Source organism: Phoenix dactylifera, chromosome 12 (genome assembly GCF_051530095.1).
Source record: "Phoenix dactylifera cultivar Ajwa chromosome 12, Ajwa_hap1_PhDact_Kaust_v1.1, whole genome shotgun sequence".
Taxonomy (NCBI): domain Eukaryota; kingdom Viridiplantae; phylum Streptophyta; class Magnoliopsida; order Arecales; family Arecaceae; genus Phoenix; species Phoenix dactylifera.
This window is the reverse complement of record NC_143201.1, coordinates 12465704-12484687: the sequence shown is the minus strand read 5'-3', so window position 1 is coordinate 12484687 and position 18984 is coordinate 12465704. Positions and strand designations below refer to the sequence as shown.

Here is an 18984-nt window from a genome sequence, read left to right as displayed (position 1 = left end):
GCAGGATGCTCATTAGGCCATGTGAAGTGATCTACGTCATGAAGAATGATACAATTGTTGATGTCTTCAAAAATTAGAATATTCATAGAATTTCAAGTGAGAGAAATGTGACAGGAACAGTAATGATAAAAGCAACACAGACAGACATTTTGGAATTCCAGTGAAGTGCATTGCACCGTTAATTACATGATCATATGCATAATCCTTTATAGTATACAGAAAGTAGAAGGCATTACCTTACAACTTCCTCCTAGATGCTAGTCTGCTCTTAAAGAGTGCACCCTGCTGATACTCTTTGGTTGTCAAGGATGAGACACTCCAAACTCCAAGATGGTACTAAAACAGCATCGCTAAACTATCAAGCTGGAACATCATTCCCTGCTCTATGGAGTACGAAACATTCAAGCTGCTGAACTTCAGGCTCATCTTTGCATTACAAATCCTTGCTGTGAATGAGCTAAGCTCAATGTCATTCAACCAGTGATCATCATCAGTGAAGACTTCAAGAAAAAGCATGACCCTTTTTCTTATGCCCCTTCAATGGGATTTTTGCAATTGCACTATCCATGATAAAACTGGAATCTTCTGCATTTTTGGTCTTCATAAAGTTTTCTTGGGCTAATTTAAGACCACTGAATAAGTTAGCAAGCCCTGGGACCAAAGACCATAACAAAATGAATAGATTACTTGGCTGAGGTGCGTAGTTTAAAAGCTTATCTCACGCCTCTCAGCGAAAAACTTTCCTGTAATGTCTGGTTGACTGGGTAGCAGGACAACCCAGACTCCGGTATCTGCACCTTCCTCAGATGAAATGTTGCCTTCCCAAGCTGTCATGGCAGTCTTCACCCAGCCCGGACAATAACAATTGATGTAGATCTTCTGACCTTCTGGCCTACTGGAAAACCTCCCTACCATCAGTCTAGTGTAAGCATTGACAGCCAGCTTAGATATTGAATAATCAGTAAACATTTGAGGCCATCCCTTTGATGCCCAACTTCCCTGCTTAACTTGTTCGATAAATTTCACAACCATACCATCAATCAGTTCCTCAGACAAGCACTCATCTCTCAACAGTTGCTCTCTCAAGTTAGCATCACCCAATCTCTGCCAAATAGTAAAATATGTCATACAACTTCAAATAGCTACCATTTAAAAAACATACATAATAGTATCAACAAGGTAAATTTATTTCCATCTTCTGATTTTTTAGGTTACAACTTACAAGCATAAAACAGTGATAATTGTGTGCAACTAAGATACGGATTCTATTTATTTTATTTTTTTTAAAAAAAAGGAGATAGAGAGAGGGGAAAGAAAACACAGTTTTCACCAACTTACATTTCGTCTGCCATTCACACGACCAAGTCTTGAGCTCACATTCAATATGCGAGCACCAAAAGCAGAATGTTTCATTATTGGGATCATGGTTTCAATCATCCGTTTTGTGCCATAATAGTTTGTCGCAATTACCTTTTCAGCAAATTCAACTGAATTATCTGAGCCTACATTAAAGTTGACACCTGCATTGTTTACCTGCAACATGGTTGAGCATGTTATGATGCAAGACTGCAATATTTCCATCATAATGGAGAAAGATAGGAACATCAAGTTATCTAGAAATGTCATGGAGATCATTACCAGGCCAACCGTATATCCTAAGAACAAAGAGCGACTTACTCAGGCAGCTAGCACCTAATTACTAGTACATCTTTAAAACTTTCATATCACTTTTCAGTATATTTGCCTATTATAAGACCATGAAAAGTAAAATTGTCACTTGATATTCTGGATTGGGCTAAGTTGAACCATGCCGAACCGGCTGGTTCGAGGCATACCGAACTAGACCGGTTGGTTACCGGCACAGTTTAGCTAGTCAACATGTAATTTATAAAGGCCTTGTTCAAAGAGTTTATCCTGTTCGAAGCCCTCAATCCTGGTTGAGCTTGTTTGAAGCCCTTGGTCCCCATTAACAACGACGAAGTACGATGATGATGATGACATCCTGGCCAAGTGAATCCTACTCTCTCTCTCTCTCTATCTATCTCTCTATCTCATCCCTGTTGCCGAATTCAGAGTTCTCAAAGCTCTTGAATCCCTTGCTTCCTCTCTCTCCTTCTCTTGCCTCCTCCAGTCTTTGTCCCTTTGCAAAGCCATCATCAGATGCCTTAGCCTCAGTCTCTCTCTCTCTCTCTCTCTCTCTTTCAGAGGTGAGTCCGAAAGCCTTGGTCTCTCTCTCTCTCTCTCCCTCCCTCCCTCTCCTTCCTTTCCCCCTCTCACTCTCCCTTTCCTTGGTCCCAGTACGCCATGTAACGGAATCGTACTTACTGGTACCATACCGATACAACTCTCAATACTGCTTCAACGAACCTTGCTTTAAAAAGTCATATATATTCAAAAGAACAACACACAAAATTGAAATATAGTCTTCATAAATTGTGTGAAGTTCTTTAAATATAAGAGAAGGATTAGCCAAGTTGTTACATTGTTGAATTATAACAATTTCCTATTGTTTTCATACGAAGAGCATGTAGACCAAAAGAACATCCGGGGGAACCCTCAGAAGTGGGTTTAACCCGGTGGAAGTGCTTTAGGTACCAATAGTTTCATAAATCAGACAACATTTTGATGAATTATCCTAGCAATTCGTGTATACAAATCATACTATGAACCACTAGCAGTCCACAAAGCATGTCGTGGGAAATGCTAGCTAATTTCTCCATGGCCCAAGATATCACACTAGTTGAATCATATTTTGACTTTAACTGTTTGTCAAATTCTCTCTCATAAGTTACATCACAAGCCCTAGGGTCGGTCTGTATGGATTACTCACACTCTACCAGTGATGCAAATCAAAGTGACAACTCAATCCTTATTTGATCTACATGAAAACGACCTAAATTCCAAAGAAAGCACCAGTTGGAATTGAGTTCAAGAGCTATTACATGGGAGAACCTGAAAGCTTGTACTCCTTTTCTTCAAATTTCATGAAAACCTCCCTCTGATCTTCCCAAGAAGAGAGTTTACTTTCGAAAATCCTGAAACCTCTATGTATCTTTGTCCTTTGATAATCAACTACTTTAAGTCCTTTATTATTCAAATTCATTGTTATTCTGCAATTAGGAGACTCCTTCCAAGAAATGCCTCGTCTTGCTAGATGAAGTATCTATGAAGAATCAAGAATACCATACACAATGTAGTGACTTATGCCTTATCTAATTAATACGTAACAGCAAGAAACAGTGAAATGTGATACAGGTGCAACAAGGGGTAAAACAAGAGAATAGAGTGACAAAAAAGAACGGAAAGCAAGAATATTCAAACATTAGCCTCAAATCTCTGCATACCTCCAAAGTAATTGATTCTGCCGACATACCGGTTCCCATAAGCATGTGAATAAGATTCTCTAAACCTCATTGGTAGCTCACAGACACTAGTTTCAAAGCAGTCGACAACCCTATCCCATGATATGGAGTTATCTGGATCTCTTTCCCATAAATAAAGGCATGAGTGAATGCTCTACCATCTTAGAGTGCTCATTCCCCAAGTCTCCCAAATTAGGCACAAGTGACATGGACTACTCCTAAAGAGCTCAAGCAGAAGTCCCATCCAAAAACTCTAAAAGAAATTCATGAAATAGCCTAGGAGTTATGCGTAAACATATTCATGTCACTTTATCTTCTTACTCTAAGTTATTGCGACATATAAATATATGAGACATAGCATCGAATAAAAAGTATTTAAGCAAATACTTAAGCAAAATGTAATTCCAAATAAGCTTTCTGTCGTACATTTCTACTCGATTAGATGTCTTGAGGATCAAAGTAGAGACTGTTTTGTTTCTAATTTTTCCTTCATATACTCCTTTCCAAAGCATTTCTGATGATCAAAATGTTCACATCTGGGTCAAGAAGTTATAACTAAATATTGTATTCATAATAAAAGAATTTTGCCAAAAGCACATGTTTCATTTTATAAGTAGAAGTCTTTTACTGATGCTTGGTTTCATGCTTAACAGAGCCATTAATTCATAAATATTATTAATAAATATTTCACCTTTCCTTACAATTCCTAGAAGATCCTGATGTGTGCTATTAATTGCATCATGAATGTCCTCAAATCCCACTGAGACTTTAGTTCATATCCACTTTGTCATAAGATTTTTTGAAAGCTTCAACATGCAAAGAGCCTTGCAGAAGCCAAACATACAATTTGGGCTATCAAACAAACTAGTTGTTCAGGAGCAGCTTGCGTTTGTCTTGAAATGCAGCATGTAATGAGCTTGTTCAATTAGCAAACGAGCCAAATAGGAAATGATTGTGGGCTTGAAACAAGCTGAACTTGAGGCGGGCCTAGCTCGCCTGTATTCAGCTTGATATAGCCCAAATATGTAAAATAATATAAACATTATGTAATATAGATATATTTAATTTTCTATATATATCGTCAGATCTATTACATTGCAATGGTATCATTTTTCTCGGTTTTCAGAGGTTATGTGAGTGAGATCATTAACTTGATAAACTTTGATTTATCTTAGTTGTTATCTCAGCCACTAGATCAATGCCAATGGTTGAGATCAGTAACTTAACAGAAATGGGAAGAAGACAGACACAAGGCTGGACCTAATTTTTATCTTCTCTCAAGTAATCAATCCCCTTAAAAATCCTCAAACCCGCTTCTCTTGATCATTGTTCCCTGCCTACAAATTTGCCTCTACCTAGATCTTATTCTTGCCATCACTAGTCAACTCTCTAACCCCCAAGAAATTGCATTGTTCCATTTGGTCCATGTTTGGATCACCACCACAATCTGCGACACTTGACATCAGTTGTCGACTCCCAGGAGCATGAGCTAATCAAGCCAAGTTTGAGCCTAATTGAGTAAGATTGTTTCATCTAACCCTCTTTTTCTCACCAGAAGAGAACGGCAAAGCAACTCTTTCACCCTCTTAACTTCTATACATATCTCACCATGCATATAGACACAAAAGCTACATATTGGGTTTGGTATAGGGCCAGCCTCTTGAGGGGGCTCTGTCCGGTTGCCAAACCCTACCCACCGTGCCACTCACTTGTTTCTAAGTCCAATCGAAGAGAGAAGGTAGCAGTTTGGGGATATAAAAAGCCCCAAAAAAGGGACTGACATGAAGGACAAGAGAGGGAAACTGGAAAAGAAAGGAGGGGAAAAGAAAAGGTGAAAAGAGAGGGGGGAGAGAGAGAGAATAGAGTGAAGAAAATCCTCTACTCAGGCATTCCAATCTCGGCTCCAAGTCTTGTCCCAGGCATGGGACCGAGTTTCAGGCTGGGCACATGGTTTTTCATCCAGTTGCTCGATCTTGACTTAATCTCTTTATTTTCTCGTTATCCTCCCCAATAGTTTGTGTGGATGATATTGTTTATAGGTTGCATACATGAGTAGTGATCCCTGGGTCAGGATTGATTGGCCTAAGAGGTGAAGTTGCAAAACCTTGTTATCTGTGAATTGTTTCTGGTTGCCCAGTGGTTTCCCCTATTAAGAGTTTTCTAGGTAAAATTCATATGCCTGCTTTTGGTTCGACTTTGTTCTCTTTGTGGTTTGCTTCCCAACACTACATGCTTGAGTAAATCACAAAAAATGTTGGATCTAGATCTAGATATATGCAATAGATCTAGATCCGATCTCCAAGATCACGAACTTTAGAGACTTGCAATCTTGCTGATTATAGTTTTCAGCAGATGAATTCTTGTAGTATAGAACAAGAGAGGAAGAAAGAAGAAACAGAAAGAAGAAGGATAGAAGTGAGACAGGCATACGGGATACATTAATCTGGCCGAACATAAATCTCAATATATTTATATTATTAAGTTAGGGCATCTACAGAAATTTTACAATGACAAAAATACCCTTGACTAAAAGTCCAGTTCAGCATAAGCATATAAAATAACCGGTCAACCCTAACTACATGTCCACAAATATAAGTTTAACACTCCCCCCAGCTGGAGCATAGATGTCATTCGTACCTAGATTGGAACACAAGATCAGAAATTTATGCGGCCCAAGTGCTTTGGTAGAAAGATCTCCCACTGGTTTTTAAATTTCACATAAGGTTTCATGAAATGTTCTTTCATGGAACCCTAGATTACTAGCAATGAAAATTGCTGCTTGATTGACACAGAACATCCTCACAAGAAAGCCTAACTTGAGTAATAGGTTCTTTGTCCAAATCAATTCACATGCAGTATGAACCTTTGCTCTATATTCAACTTAAACACTTGATCTTGGTATGACATGTGAATAACCTGTAACATTTATCGATCTTGCACAATCTGCATATGAATTACCTGTAATAATTAAGTGACCATGCCTCTTGTAAATCAATCCTTTTCTAGGAGCACATTTAAGACAAAATAGAATTTGACATGCAGCTTCCCAATGAGAAGTTCCAGGGAGCATGCATAAATTAGCTGACCACACTTGTGACATATGTTATATCTGGTCGAGTAATATTCAAATAGAATAGCTTCCCTACAAGTCTTGAATATCAATGTGGACTTTCAAGCAAGTCGTGTTCTTCTGGCAACAACTTCACATTTGAATCTTTTGGTGTATCAGCTAGCTTAGCCCCTAATGTTCCTACCTCAGAAATTAAAACAGTGACATATATTCACTAAGACAAATATAAACCAGCTTTAGAACGACCAACTCCAATCCCAAGTAAATAGTGAATCGAGAGACCCCCTTTAGGTAATCTTTCATAGAAACAATGTCGGCATATATGCAAAGAACAACAACACTATATGTCATTTTTTGTACAAAAACAGAATGATCAGCATAACACCCCTGGAATCCATAGGCCATCACACCATCGCAAAATTTATGAAATCATGCTTGGAAAGAGATGGATTTAAGCCATAGATCACCTTCTTCAATTGGCGAACGCTACCATATTCCCCATGAGCAACAAACCCTGGAAGGTTGCTCCATGCAAATTTCTGCCAATATAACTCCATGTAAAAATGCATTTTTGGCATCCAGCTGAAAGAGAGGATAATCTAAATTAACAGCATTGATAAGATTGCAAGAACAGAATGCAACTTAGCCATAGGCGAGAAAGTCTCATTCTAATCAATACCATAGACTTGGGTATAGCCCTTTGCCATAAATTGAGAGTTGAATCTCTTAATGCTTAACTCAATTCAACTCAACTAAGCCTTAATCACAAACTAGTTGCCGTTGTTTGCATGAATCCTTTTTCTCGATTCCACTCTATTTAGAGCCACACTTTCTAAATGAAGTAGAGATATCAAGTTATTTCTTACCATTTCATTCCATGTGATTTTTGGTATACCGCTACACGTCTTTCCTTCTTTATATATCAAATTGTTCCTTCATATAGGTGCATCCATCAGCCTTTGTTATTCATGTCCAAACCGTCATCCTTTTCTCAATTTGCCCACAATTAGTACTACCTCTACCTTTTTATGAATGACTTCATTTTTTATTCTATTTTTTTTCTTTTATTACCACACATCCATCTTAGCACTCTCATTTGGGCCATACTTATCTTGTGCACATATTTTTTTCAATTTTCCAACATTCTGTACCATAAAGCATCACTAGTTATATGATCATCCTATAAATTTTTCCTTCAACTTAGAAAGTATCCACAATCACATAATATTGCAGTTACCCTTCTCCATTTTATCCAACTTGCTTTAATCATATGGATAACATCTCTTCAATATCCTCTTCTTTATGAATGGTCGATCCTAAATATTGAAAATGGTCATTTTTAGAAACTTCATGATTCTCAATTTTTACTCTACCTTTATCTCTATTTCTAATTTTACTAAAACTACATCCTATGTATTCTGTCTTGATCCTACTTAACCTTAAAACCTTTAGATTCTAATGCACTCCATAATTCTAACCTACTTTTAACTCCAACCTTAATTTCATCTCCTAAAACTGTCATCCACAAATAGCATGCGCCAAGGAATATTATACTCAATATGCCTAGTAAGCTCTTCCATGACTAGCATACAAAGGTAAGTGTTTAGACCAGATCCTTAATGTAGACCTATTGTGATTAAAAACTTACTCGTATTACCACCAGTAGTTCTCACACCAGTAACCACTCCATTATACACATCCTTAATCACATTAGTATATGTAACAGAAGCACCTTTCTTTTCTAAGACCCTCCATAAAACTTCTATAGGGACAAATTATATATTTTTTCTAAATCAATAAAAACTATAGGAAGATCTTGTATCTTTTCTCTATATTTATCCACTAACCTTCAAAGGAGAAAAATAACTTCTATAATTGATCTTCTTGGCATAAGATCAAATTGCTTCTCTAATATCTTTGTGACACCTTAATCTATCCTCGATCGTTCTCTCCCAAGATTTCATATTATAGCTTAATGAGTTTAATACCACGATAGAAGAACAATTTTAAATATCACCTTTAGTCTTATAAATCAAGAATTATAGTACTTTTCCTTCATTCATGAGATGCTTTCTTGATATTTAAAATCTTATTAAACAAATTAGTCGACCAAGTTACTCCTAAATCACCTAAAAACTTCCAAACCTCAAACGGGGATTCAATCGTGTCTAACCTCTTTTTCTATCTTTATCTTTTTTGATAGCCTCCTTTACCTTAGATACTCAAGTTCTACAAGTATACTTAATATTTTTATCCTTAATAAAACTAGTAAAGCATCCTAAATAATCTTCATGTATTTCACTGAATAAAGAGAAATATGAAGAAAATGAAAAGTCTACATATGATCTTTATTGATTTAGAGAAAGTTGATGATAGGGTGCCAAAAAAGTGATTTCACGGGTTTTAAAAAAAAGGTGTATACATAATGGTATTTTGAAATAATTGAGGACATGCATAGTAGGGGCATTTAACTAGTGATAAGGATGATTTTGGTGTTACAAGTTTTTTCCCAATCACAATAGGCTACATCAACAATTAGTAGTAAGCCCATATCTTTTTTGTATTAACTATGAATGAACTCATCTAATATTTAGGAAGATGTACTATAGTGCATATATTTGCCGACAATATAGTATTAATTAATGAAAAAAATAGAATAAATACTAAATCGAAACTATAAAGGAAAATTTTAGAGGATAAAGCTTTAAAAATTCGCAGAATAAAGGCAGAGTATATGAAACATAAACAAGAAATGTGGAACCATCCTGAACCGCCCGGTTCAGGACTTACCGAGCCGTACCGGCAGCGGATCGCGACAGTTTTGGCATTCAAAACGGTAAACCGGCAGGAGGGGAAGAGTGAGAAGGAAAGATAGGAAAAGAGAGAGGGAGAGGGGAACGAAGGGAGAGGGAGAGGGAGCGCTGCCGGAGGGACGAAGTAAGTGCTCTGCCCTCTGGACCCCTATTTCGTTGGGGCTCTTTTTTTTATTTTGAAAATTTTAAGTCAGCAAGAGATTTGCCGACTTCATTAAAATTTGAGCCACATTTTATATTTTGAAAATTTGAAGTAAATGTCGACTTCACTTAAAATTTTCAAAATAAAAAAAGGGCCCCGATGACCCCTATTTCGAACAAAACAGAGATCCAGAGGATAGAGCCCTTGCTCTGGCCCTAAGCACCCTTTGGTGCTCCTTTGACGCCCTCCGGAGGCCTCTGGTGGCCATCCCTCCCTCTCCCTTCCCCCCTCTCTATCTTTTCCTCACTCTCGTTCTCCCTCTCCGTTCCTCGCCCTCTCTGCTATGCTGATATGGGCCCGGCAAGGAACGATATGGGGGCATACTGAACCGTACCGTCAGCCGATCTGTACGGGCTCCGGTACCGGCACGGCGAACTTTGAACGTAAATTTAATAAGAATGGAAATGAACTGCAAGATCAATTTAGATTAATGGACACAAGAAACCATATGGTAACTAGTTTCATTATTTAGGATCTACTATACAAAAAATAGAAAGATTGATGATGATATATGTCATAGAATTATAGCTAGTTGGATGAAGTGGAGAGGTGCATTTAGAATACTATATGATAGGTGCAAACTTGGAGACTTAAGAAAAAAGTTTTACAGAACAATAGTAAGACCTGTAATGTTATGGCCCATATTGCCAATAAAGAAAATACAAAAAAACAAATTGTGTGGTAGAAATAAGAATATTAAGATGTTACACGATTAATAGAGCTATAGGAGTTATGAGTTGCACAAATTAAGAAGAATGTACTGAAAAATTGTTTGAGATGGTATGAACATGTACAACAAAGACATGAGGAGACCCCTTAAGGAGAAGTACTTTAGTTTATATTGATGATCATTAAAAAGATAAGAGGTAGACCTAAACTACATGAATAGAAGTTGCAAGGATGGACACGAATGCATGAATGGAGGTAAGAATCAATGTTTGCCATCTTGGTATTAGACTCTGTATTAGTACCATCCTATTATAGTATCGGTATGCGGTATAGTACGAGACGGCAAGGCTTACCGAGTGTCAATATGGTATGAGACTGTGTACCAGTTTGGTACCAGTACAATATAGTACGTCCAGTATGATACGATACTGACTGGTGCGACAAACCTTGGTTAGAATAATATTAGAGCTGGCCCTATAAAGGAATATTTGGCAAATGAGGATCCAAAGCCGACCCCAAATAGTTTGAAAAAGGTTAGATGATTATGATTATGATTAATTGCTTCTCAAGCTATTGCAAGTTAAGCTTAGCATCCTTACTCCCCTCCCTATCTTTTTAATCCACAACCATATCCACACTATACCTCAATATAAGAGCATACTTTCATTCAAGCATTGCCGAACCAGTACCAATTACCGTATCGGTTGGTGAATGGTATTGTATGATACCGATATGTACCGTATCAACACATGCTATGCTACAGTGTACTGATTCGGTACCTATACACTTTTTTAGTTTTTGTTTTTTCAACTACTTTTTAAGGATTAATTTTATAGTTTTAATGATATTTTGATATTTTGAAGGATTATTTTAATGATTGTGGTTGCCTTAATTACGATTTGAATGATATTTTGATTTTTTTCATATGTTATATTAGTCTGGATAGACTATATGATTAATAAATGCAATTGTAATATAATTGGCACAGAGAATGCATGAGTATATGTAATTGAAAATATATTATCAAATTAATTTGAAGTACAAAACACATACCATAACTAATTTCTTATGGAGTGTCTATGTTGCTCATCGATGTTGGGGTTTTGATCGTAGTTTGTGCTTGGAATCTGACTTTAACTCAGATAATGTGTCTATCCCTCCATCCCATAATCTGATCCTCCTGAATAGCCACCCTCATACTGATCCCATATCTAATATTGGGTCAACCATCCCATCTGAGGGAAGATCAAAGTAGCAAAATATGACCCATAACCTAGCTGGAGGATAGTAGCTGCTCGAATATGATGTCTTAAATATGAGATATCCATATAGGTCATAGCATGAATGTGCAAAACAGAAACCGATATATAATTCAAATCCAGATACGTCCAAGGACCTTACTCTGCATGCTAAATCACTTGCAGCAGTAGCATCATGTCCCAAACCACCTCAAAGAGCCCATCTCATATATGCAATCATATCTTCACGGGCTCTAGATCATGTGCTATGTTCCTTATCCTATGTGACATGAGTGACTTATAATTCATTGGTGAATCAACCAAGACCATAGGATTATAAGTTGCATGGACATATGCCATGTCCATTGGAAACTCCCAAGCCACCAGATGCATTATCAGTTGAACTATCATCATCATCATCACCGCTTATATCGTGAGATGATCTGGGTAACTAGTCATCTAAAGGCTTATTGGTCTCAGAATCAGAATGTACTAGCTCCTCTTTTTGTTGACTTGAATCTAGAAGGGAAGCGACTAATTTATAATTCTTCTTTGCTTGTGCTTGATTCCTACGGAATTCCATTAACAAACTCAAAATAAAAAAAAAGCATCCACGCTTGCAAACAGATCAACAATTCTCTTTCCTTCCCCTTCTTGCTGCTTTGAGAAACTATCTTCTTGCCCTAGATTCCTATGCCTTCCTAGCTATGCTAGGTGGCTCGATTGTGTCCACCACCCTAACCGTTCCTCTCTCCCTGATTAGATCGAATACCATCAGCGCCTTTTCTCAGTAACTCTATCAAAATCTCTAAGAGGATGTCTAAGACATAGAGGCTTGCAATGATGATCAGTTTCCTCCTAACCAGGATCCGTCGAACGGTACCGGGACCATACCGATTAGTGGACGGATCAGTACGGTACTGAACCAGTACCATGTCGACACACAATACGCTTAGGCGTGCCGGTTCCGTACTGGCACACCTAATTTTTTTTAGAGTTTTTCAAGTTGATTTAATTGATAATCAATCTTTTTGAACTTTTTCAATGATTTTAAATCTAGTTTGATATTTTTTTGATATTTTTTTATGTTTCTATGATTCCGATTTAACCAAAATGATGCATCTTGTTATTTTAAAATGATACAAAATATAAAATAATTAGTGAGATGTTGCATACTACAAGAAGCAACATGAAATATGCTCAAATCTAGTGAGACAAAAAATATAAAATAATACAATCAATTATATATATTTAAAGTACGATATATATACGATATCTAAAATTTCGTCGAATGGTGATGGCTCTCATAGAAATTCGAATCATTAGCATAGTCAGGAGGCACATTAGCTTACCCCTCTAACCAAGCAACATTGTAGTCTTGTATGTTCACCCCATAAGAAATGCGCTCTGGTTTATAAGCACTCTCGGATCTCTTGTTGAAGCTCTGCTTTGAGAGGTCTCCTCTTACTGATAAACTAGTTGATAAAATGGCTATGAAGAGGCCTATCCAAATAAGCCGGCAACAAAATCCGACCAGAAAAATACTCTAGTCTACGTAGGATACTAGCCATTAGAAGATATCTCAAACGCACCATATCCATATATATATCCGTATAGGTCACAGACTACCTACGGCTGCGGATAATAGGATCCAGTATATGACTTAAAACTTGATATATCTATGGATCCTACTCCACATGCGAGATCATCTGCAACTGCATCGTGTCCTCCTGAATGACCTCCAGAAGTTCATCTTCTATATGCAATCGGATCCTCGCGGGCTTTACCAAATCGTACACTGTGGTCCTTATCCCATGTAACATGCATAAACTAGGACTCACTGGTGAATCGAAGACCACTCTGCGACTCTCATAAATGGTGGTCTCACATCCTCCACTCTCTTCCTAGCCAGCAAATCCATTATCACTAAAACTGCTGCTCTTGGTTTCTAAATCTGAGTGAACTGGCTCCTCTACACTCTTCATTGGAGCTGCAGGTGCCTTTTATTTTTCTTTTTTGGTGTGCTAGGCAGTTGTCTTCTTACCTTTTGTACCACTAGTTGTCTGCTTACCCTTCGTGCTACTCTTTTCCTGCTTATCATTCGTGCCCCTCTCTACCTGGCTATGTTGAAAGGATGTATGTCGTCCTTCTGACCAAGTCTACCGGATAGCGTAGTGGCCTCGTCTAAGCATATTTCGATCATATCTCTGAGAGGATGTCTCGAACAAAAAGTCATGTGATGATCGATTTTTCTGTGACTATGGCTGAAAACTTGAAAGGATGCATGGAATATTGCTTTGTATTGACTCTAGCCTCGCTGGCTACGAAATTGGCCGGTCATGAAAGCAATCCTCGCTCATCAAGTTTTGGCTCATGTTGCTGGCCCACAAGCCATCCGATCATAGGATCATCCATATTATCAACGAGAGCACTATGGATCAAATCTGTATACTTTAGCTCCACTTTCTCCTAAATGCACTTCAACCTCAACCTCAACCTCAACCTCAGATTGTACTAAACATATACAAAGTCGCTGAGGTGCTTTTGGATCAAACGGTTCCTCTGCTTGTTGTGGATGAGGGCGAAAGTGGACCAGTTGCGCTCACAGCCACTCAAGGATACCGTCTGAAAGAGGATTCGGATAGTTAGCTGCTTAAGATTTTTTGCGGATAAACTAAAATGAATCCACCATTCAATGCAAAAATATTTAAAAAAATTATATATATGATAATATCTTATTAGTAACCATCTGCGAAAAAGAACCATATTGTAATAATTAAAAATACCAGTTAACTTACACATGTTATGTAAGTTAACTTATCTCTTTTAGACATAAGACCACGACTTCTGGATCAGACTCCATCTTGTAAATCACATTACGTAGAGTGATTAGAATTTCGTTATCTATATCAATTCTAGCAACGATGTACCGAAACCGAGGGTTCAAGTAGTATACTGTAGATAGAGTTCGTTATTATCTTAGTAAAATTGTATAAGTACAGAAGTAGTCTAATTTTCAATGTTCTTGCTTACCTACTAGATGCAAGTCCCTATCCATCTGGTAGTCCAACCACCACTCAATGATGTTGATGTACTTCTAGATATACATCAGATCTGCCTCCTTGATCTAAATCTTTGCCCTCTCCAATATGTATTACAAGAAACCCATTTGGTGGTACCTCTCGCTATCCACGGTCTGAAGTACTTCATACAATGGTCTGATAGCCTTTACTATTATAGTGGCCCGCTGCCAGAATGTCTGACTCATCATTAAATCCTTGACAATGCTCTCTTCAATGCCGATCCTAGCAAATCTACTTTTCTGCCACTCGGGACTGACAAACTCTGACGTAGGACTACTTTCTTCTCAAGAATGTGATCAAATACAATGTTGTTGGTAGCAAACCATATGACTTCTGATCTCAAAATCTCTTCCTCTACATACCTTTTCATTAGTGAAAGGACCCATGTATGATTGTAAATATATCTAGAGATGGTTTGGGCTGTCTCTACTGTATGTTGTACTCTATGAATCTTCGCAATATCTATCAACATGAGGTTGATACAATGTACAGCATGTTGAGTCCAGAAAATATGTGGTCTCCGCTCCATCAAGATCTCTCCGGCGGTCTTATATTGTGGCCCATTATAAGTGATAACCTACATGACATTCTTCTCTCCTACCTGATCAATCATCTCCATCAATTTAAGGATATACGCAGTGTCGTGCACTTGATCGAAAGTATCAACCGACTTGTGGAAGAAAGTCTTTGTATCACAATATGTCAAGAAGTTGAGAATGCTTCACCTGGTAGAACCGGTTCAACCATCACACATCACTATCAATCCACATGTCGAGCGATATAAGGGTGTCTCGGCGACTCGATAATCGATTTTGCTCTTTTGTCAGCATTTTTTTTGCTTGATCATTCTACAATCGGCAAAGTGCTTTCTTAACATTTGATAGACCTCCTATGGATATTTCTTACAAGCAGCCACATCAGGGTAATTGTTAGCTATATTTTGCTTCAATCACGTTACCCCTCTCTCTTTCACTCCACATCGCACCACTTGCACCTCTAATGGTGATAGATTGAAATCATCAAACTGGGACCTCAATCTATAACATGCTCCCGATTTTTCTTCCTTTCTAGATCCAATACTACAAGTTTGATGAACATGCACCACATATTCTTAGTTAAATTAATGATTGCTAAGTTAATTATTTAGCAATAGATAATTTACATTGTAATGCAAAAAATGGCTAAATTACTTTAGAAAATAGTTTTACATTATTTATACATAATACTAATTTTTCATAATTTTTATAATTTTTAAATATTTTTAATTATAAAATATATGGAAAATTAATTTAAATTCAGATTAATTTAGAACCCTTCCAAAGGTACTACATATTTTTTCAGCCCAAGGGTCTTTCCTTTTAAATTTATTTGAATTCCAGCTTAGGCTTGGATAGCCATAATCATGCCAAATTTTAAATAAATTGCTATCAACGAGAAATATCAGGTAGCACGAATACCCCAAGCATGTTACTGATTTTATAGAAATTTTTTGAATAATATTTATTTAGTATTATTTTTAATCCAAAAATATATTTTTAATCTAAAAAATTATATGATGAGTGAAAAATTATGATTCTTTTGGTATTGTGCAGATCATTCTTAGATCTACAACATGCCTAGGTACCATGCCAAAATTTTGTATTTTGGCATGAGCTACTTTTATTTTCCATATTTTTTGCTAATTTTTGTTATGAAAAAGAAAAAAGTGGAAAATGAGAATGGGGGAAGGGATTATACCTCAAGAAGCAAAAAATTTTGATCCTAACCGGTGAAAATTCAAAGTTCTCCCCTTCTCCCTAAAAATCAAAAAAGAAAAGAATGAGACAGAGAAGGCTTTCTCTACCTCCCCATTTATAATTGAGGGTGGTATAGGCCCCAAGTTGCCCAGAACCGAGTAGAACCAGATGGTTCTGCTTAGGTCGGGTTGGTTCAAGCTAGTTCTAGGACTTTATAGAGCTAAACACCGAAACCAATCTGATAACTAATTAGTACAGGTCAATATGCCCCAAAATGGGTAGTTTGAGATTGTTCGACCTTCCCCATTTTCATCACCTTAGTCCTATCTCCATGTCATACTCCTTATCAATGGCTATACTTGAACCAAAATCCATACAACAAAACATTATATGCTCTGAAGATTTGATATTTATGTGCTTAGCTCTTTACCAACCTTTGAGTCCCATCCAATAATTTTTTTTTTTGCAGCAGCAGATCAAAGGACATATTAAGATGAGCATTGTCCACTTTGTTTTCCATTAAAGGATCTTCACAGAAACAACCAAGTAGTGTTTAAGCACTTCCTTTTCCTCTTTTGTTTCATTGATATTTGTGAGTTATACACTACACACCTCGTAGCCACTCCTACCTTCTCCTTTCCATAAAGCAATAACACGATTATTTAACACATGGATGAGGAAAATTAACCAAAATCCACCAATATCTACCTTGTTTGGGCAAAGGGCAGTAATTGAGCTGATCTTGAAAAATATCGCATCAAGCTTGCTTGACGATAATTTTGAGCTTGGAATGCAGCTCATATCATATCTGATTGAGTTCTAACCTAGCATGTGGTTTGATGCCCTCAAAGTAAACTAGACTCAGACCAAGCTTGAATCAACCACAATTAAACTCAATTCAAACTAGGTTTGTAAACTTGAAATTTGAAGCCTTGTTTATTAATATATTACTTGAGACCAATTAAAACAATAAGTAAGAAAGTACAATATTTGCTAATATATCTTTACCACTTGGGTCAACCTTATCAAGTTGGTGCTCTAGGGTGGCTTGAAATTGATATCGAGACAAGAAACCCCAATCAAGCCTGCCGTTTTGTGTTTACATTTGATTTTGATTGACGCTCGATTCAAGCTGATCATGGGATTTTCACAAGCAGCTTGAATCAATTTTTGGCCCCTACATGGGTGCAAGTCTAACTTTTTGACCCCGTGTTTTAAATGCATCAGGTATTAGTTGGAGCTCTGACCTAATTTAGGTCATGAGGTTAGAGTTTTTTGTGAGTCAGATGGCAGGTCATCGATGTCAAATCGCTTAGGTCTTTTACGGTTGGTTTATCGCTTTGACATTAGTTGTCTAGTTCTCCCTAGAAACACTTCATGAAGTATGTAAGGGATAGAGAATTGTAGTAAAATTGGTTATTAAATGCCCAAACAAAGTAAACATTGTGTCTAATCCAGTCAAGATGGGATGGATTGGGTATTGAGGTTAAGTGAATGAATGGATTGGATCATGAGAAGTCATGAATTGACAGGACAACCATTGATTTCACTAGTTAGAAACAACTCCATTTTGTCTTTTCCTTCAACAAATGCTACAGCATCCCATCTACTAGTTGGAAAACCAAATTGCTTGAACTGCCTAAACAGAAATAAGCTATAAATAAACCAATTTGACCAAAACAAAAGAAAGAACCTGATTTTAAGCCATAAATTGCTTGAAATGCCTAAACCAAAATAAGCTTAAACTCATGCAATCAATCAACTTCGACTTTAATCTATAAACAAACGAATTTGACCACAACAAAAGAAAGAATATGATTTTAAGATGTTACAAGGCATTCTTTACACGAAATATACTAATGTATCTTTAATTCCTATCCTTGATAAGAGCAAAAAGAATAAGATTCCAAGGGTTTTCTTGCACAAGTCATCATGCTTAATAACCCATCAGATGTTAAGCATCTCACCAGGATATCAAGACCGCCGTACTTGAGAACAACCCATTTCTCAAACGATTCAACGGAGGCGGCATCCAAGACATCCAGTTGGTGTGAGTCCACATTGAGACCCTGTTCCCGTAACCCATCCGCAGCTTTGTGACCTCGATCAGCGGCTCTTGAGGCGAGAATGACGCACAGCCCGTGGCCCGCGAGCTGCCGAGCGATCTCGTACCCGATTCCCCGGTTGGCCCCCGTCACGATGGCGACCGTCTCGGACGACCACCATCTACAATAGAACGGAGACAGGCAAATAAAGGGAGAGCACTGGTTGCGAGTCGTAGAGGCATTTCATCAAATGGTTTGTGGGCGATGAGGGGATTCGGGTGGGCGCACAGTACCTTCGCAGAGGGGGGTAGGGTATTTTGCGGAGCTCGGAGATCTCTTGGAGACGCTGAGCCCGTCGCTCCTTGGCTCGCTCCTTGCCCTTCTTTCCCATAGAGAGGGTTTTACAAAGGCTTGGCCTCCGGGTGTAGCCTGGAGCTCCACCAACCAGACCCAGTCGACGTCGACGGCTACGTTCCTGAGTCGGGATCCTCTACTGCGAATGATCCAAACCCTTTTGAAGCAAAACTAAGCATGATGATAATATATTTTATTTTTTTTGAATTTTTTTTTGTATAAATGCTTTTCTAAATATTCAAATTTACGATAATACCATCCTAAAATTTATATTTGTATGCTAAAATACTGTTGTTATACAAATGCCCTTTTAATATAACGGTAGTTTTAACACCGTTTAAAAAAATCCGCTTTATATTAATTAAAAATAAAATAAAAATTTGAAATAATGTTATTGGGATCGTGATCGCGA

General features: G+C 37.5%; 1 protein-coding gene across 2 annotated transcripts; it reads right to left on the bottom strand.

Annotated features, from left to right (window-relative positions):
- Positions 1–57: 57 nt before the first annotated feature.
- LOC103721881 (NAD(P)-binding Rossmann-fold superfamily protein) lies at positions 58–18748 on the bottom strand. Of its 2 annotated transcripts, XM_008812257.5 has the most exons (5): positions 18512–18748; positions 18141–18399; positions 6900–6971; positions 1339–1533; positions 58–1104 (listed from the first exon to the last, which is right to left on the bottom strand). In XM_008812257.5, exons 1-5 carry the CDS (start codon positions 18607–18609, stop codon positions 706–708), a joined length of 1023 nt encoding a protein of 340 aa, XP_008810479.1. In that variant the 5' UTR covers positions 18610–18748; the 3' UTR covers positions 58–705. The 2 variants fall into 2 exon arrangements, with proteins under 2 accessions (XP_008810479.1, XP_008810480.1); XM_008812258.5 differs by lacking the exon at positions 6900–6971 and having other exon boundaries at positions 18512–18746.
- Between the last annotated feature and the right edge of the window lie 236 nt (positions 18749–18984).

Coding starts and splice junctions, on each gene's coding strand:
- LOC103721881 (XM_008812257.5), bottom strand. CDS start 18,609: ATGGGAAAGAAGGGCAAGGAGCGAGCCAAGGAGCGACGGGCTCAGCGT. Junction 1,534..6,899: donor GCGTTCGCCAATTGAAGAAG/GTGATCTATGGC, acceptor ACCATGTTGCAG/GTAAACAATGCAGGTGTCAA. Junction 1,105..1,338: donor GTGTGAATGGCAGACGAAAT/GTAAGTTGGTGA, acceptor ACTATTTGGCAG/AGATTGGGTGATGCTAACTT.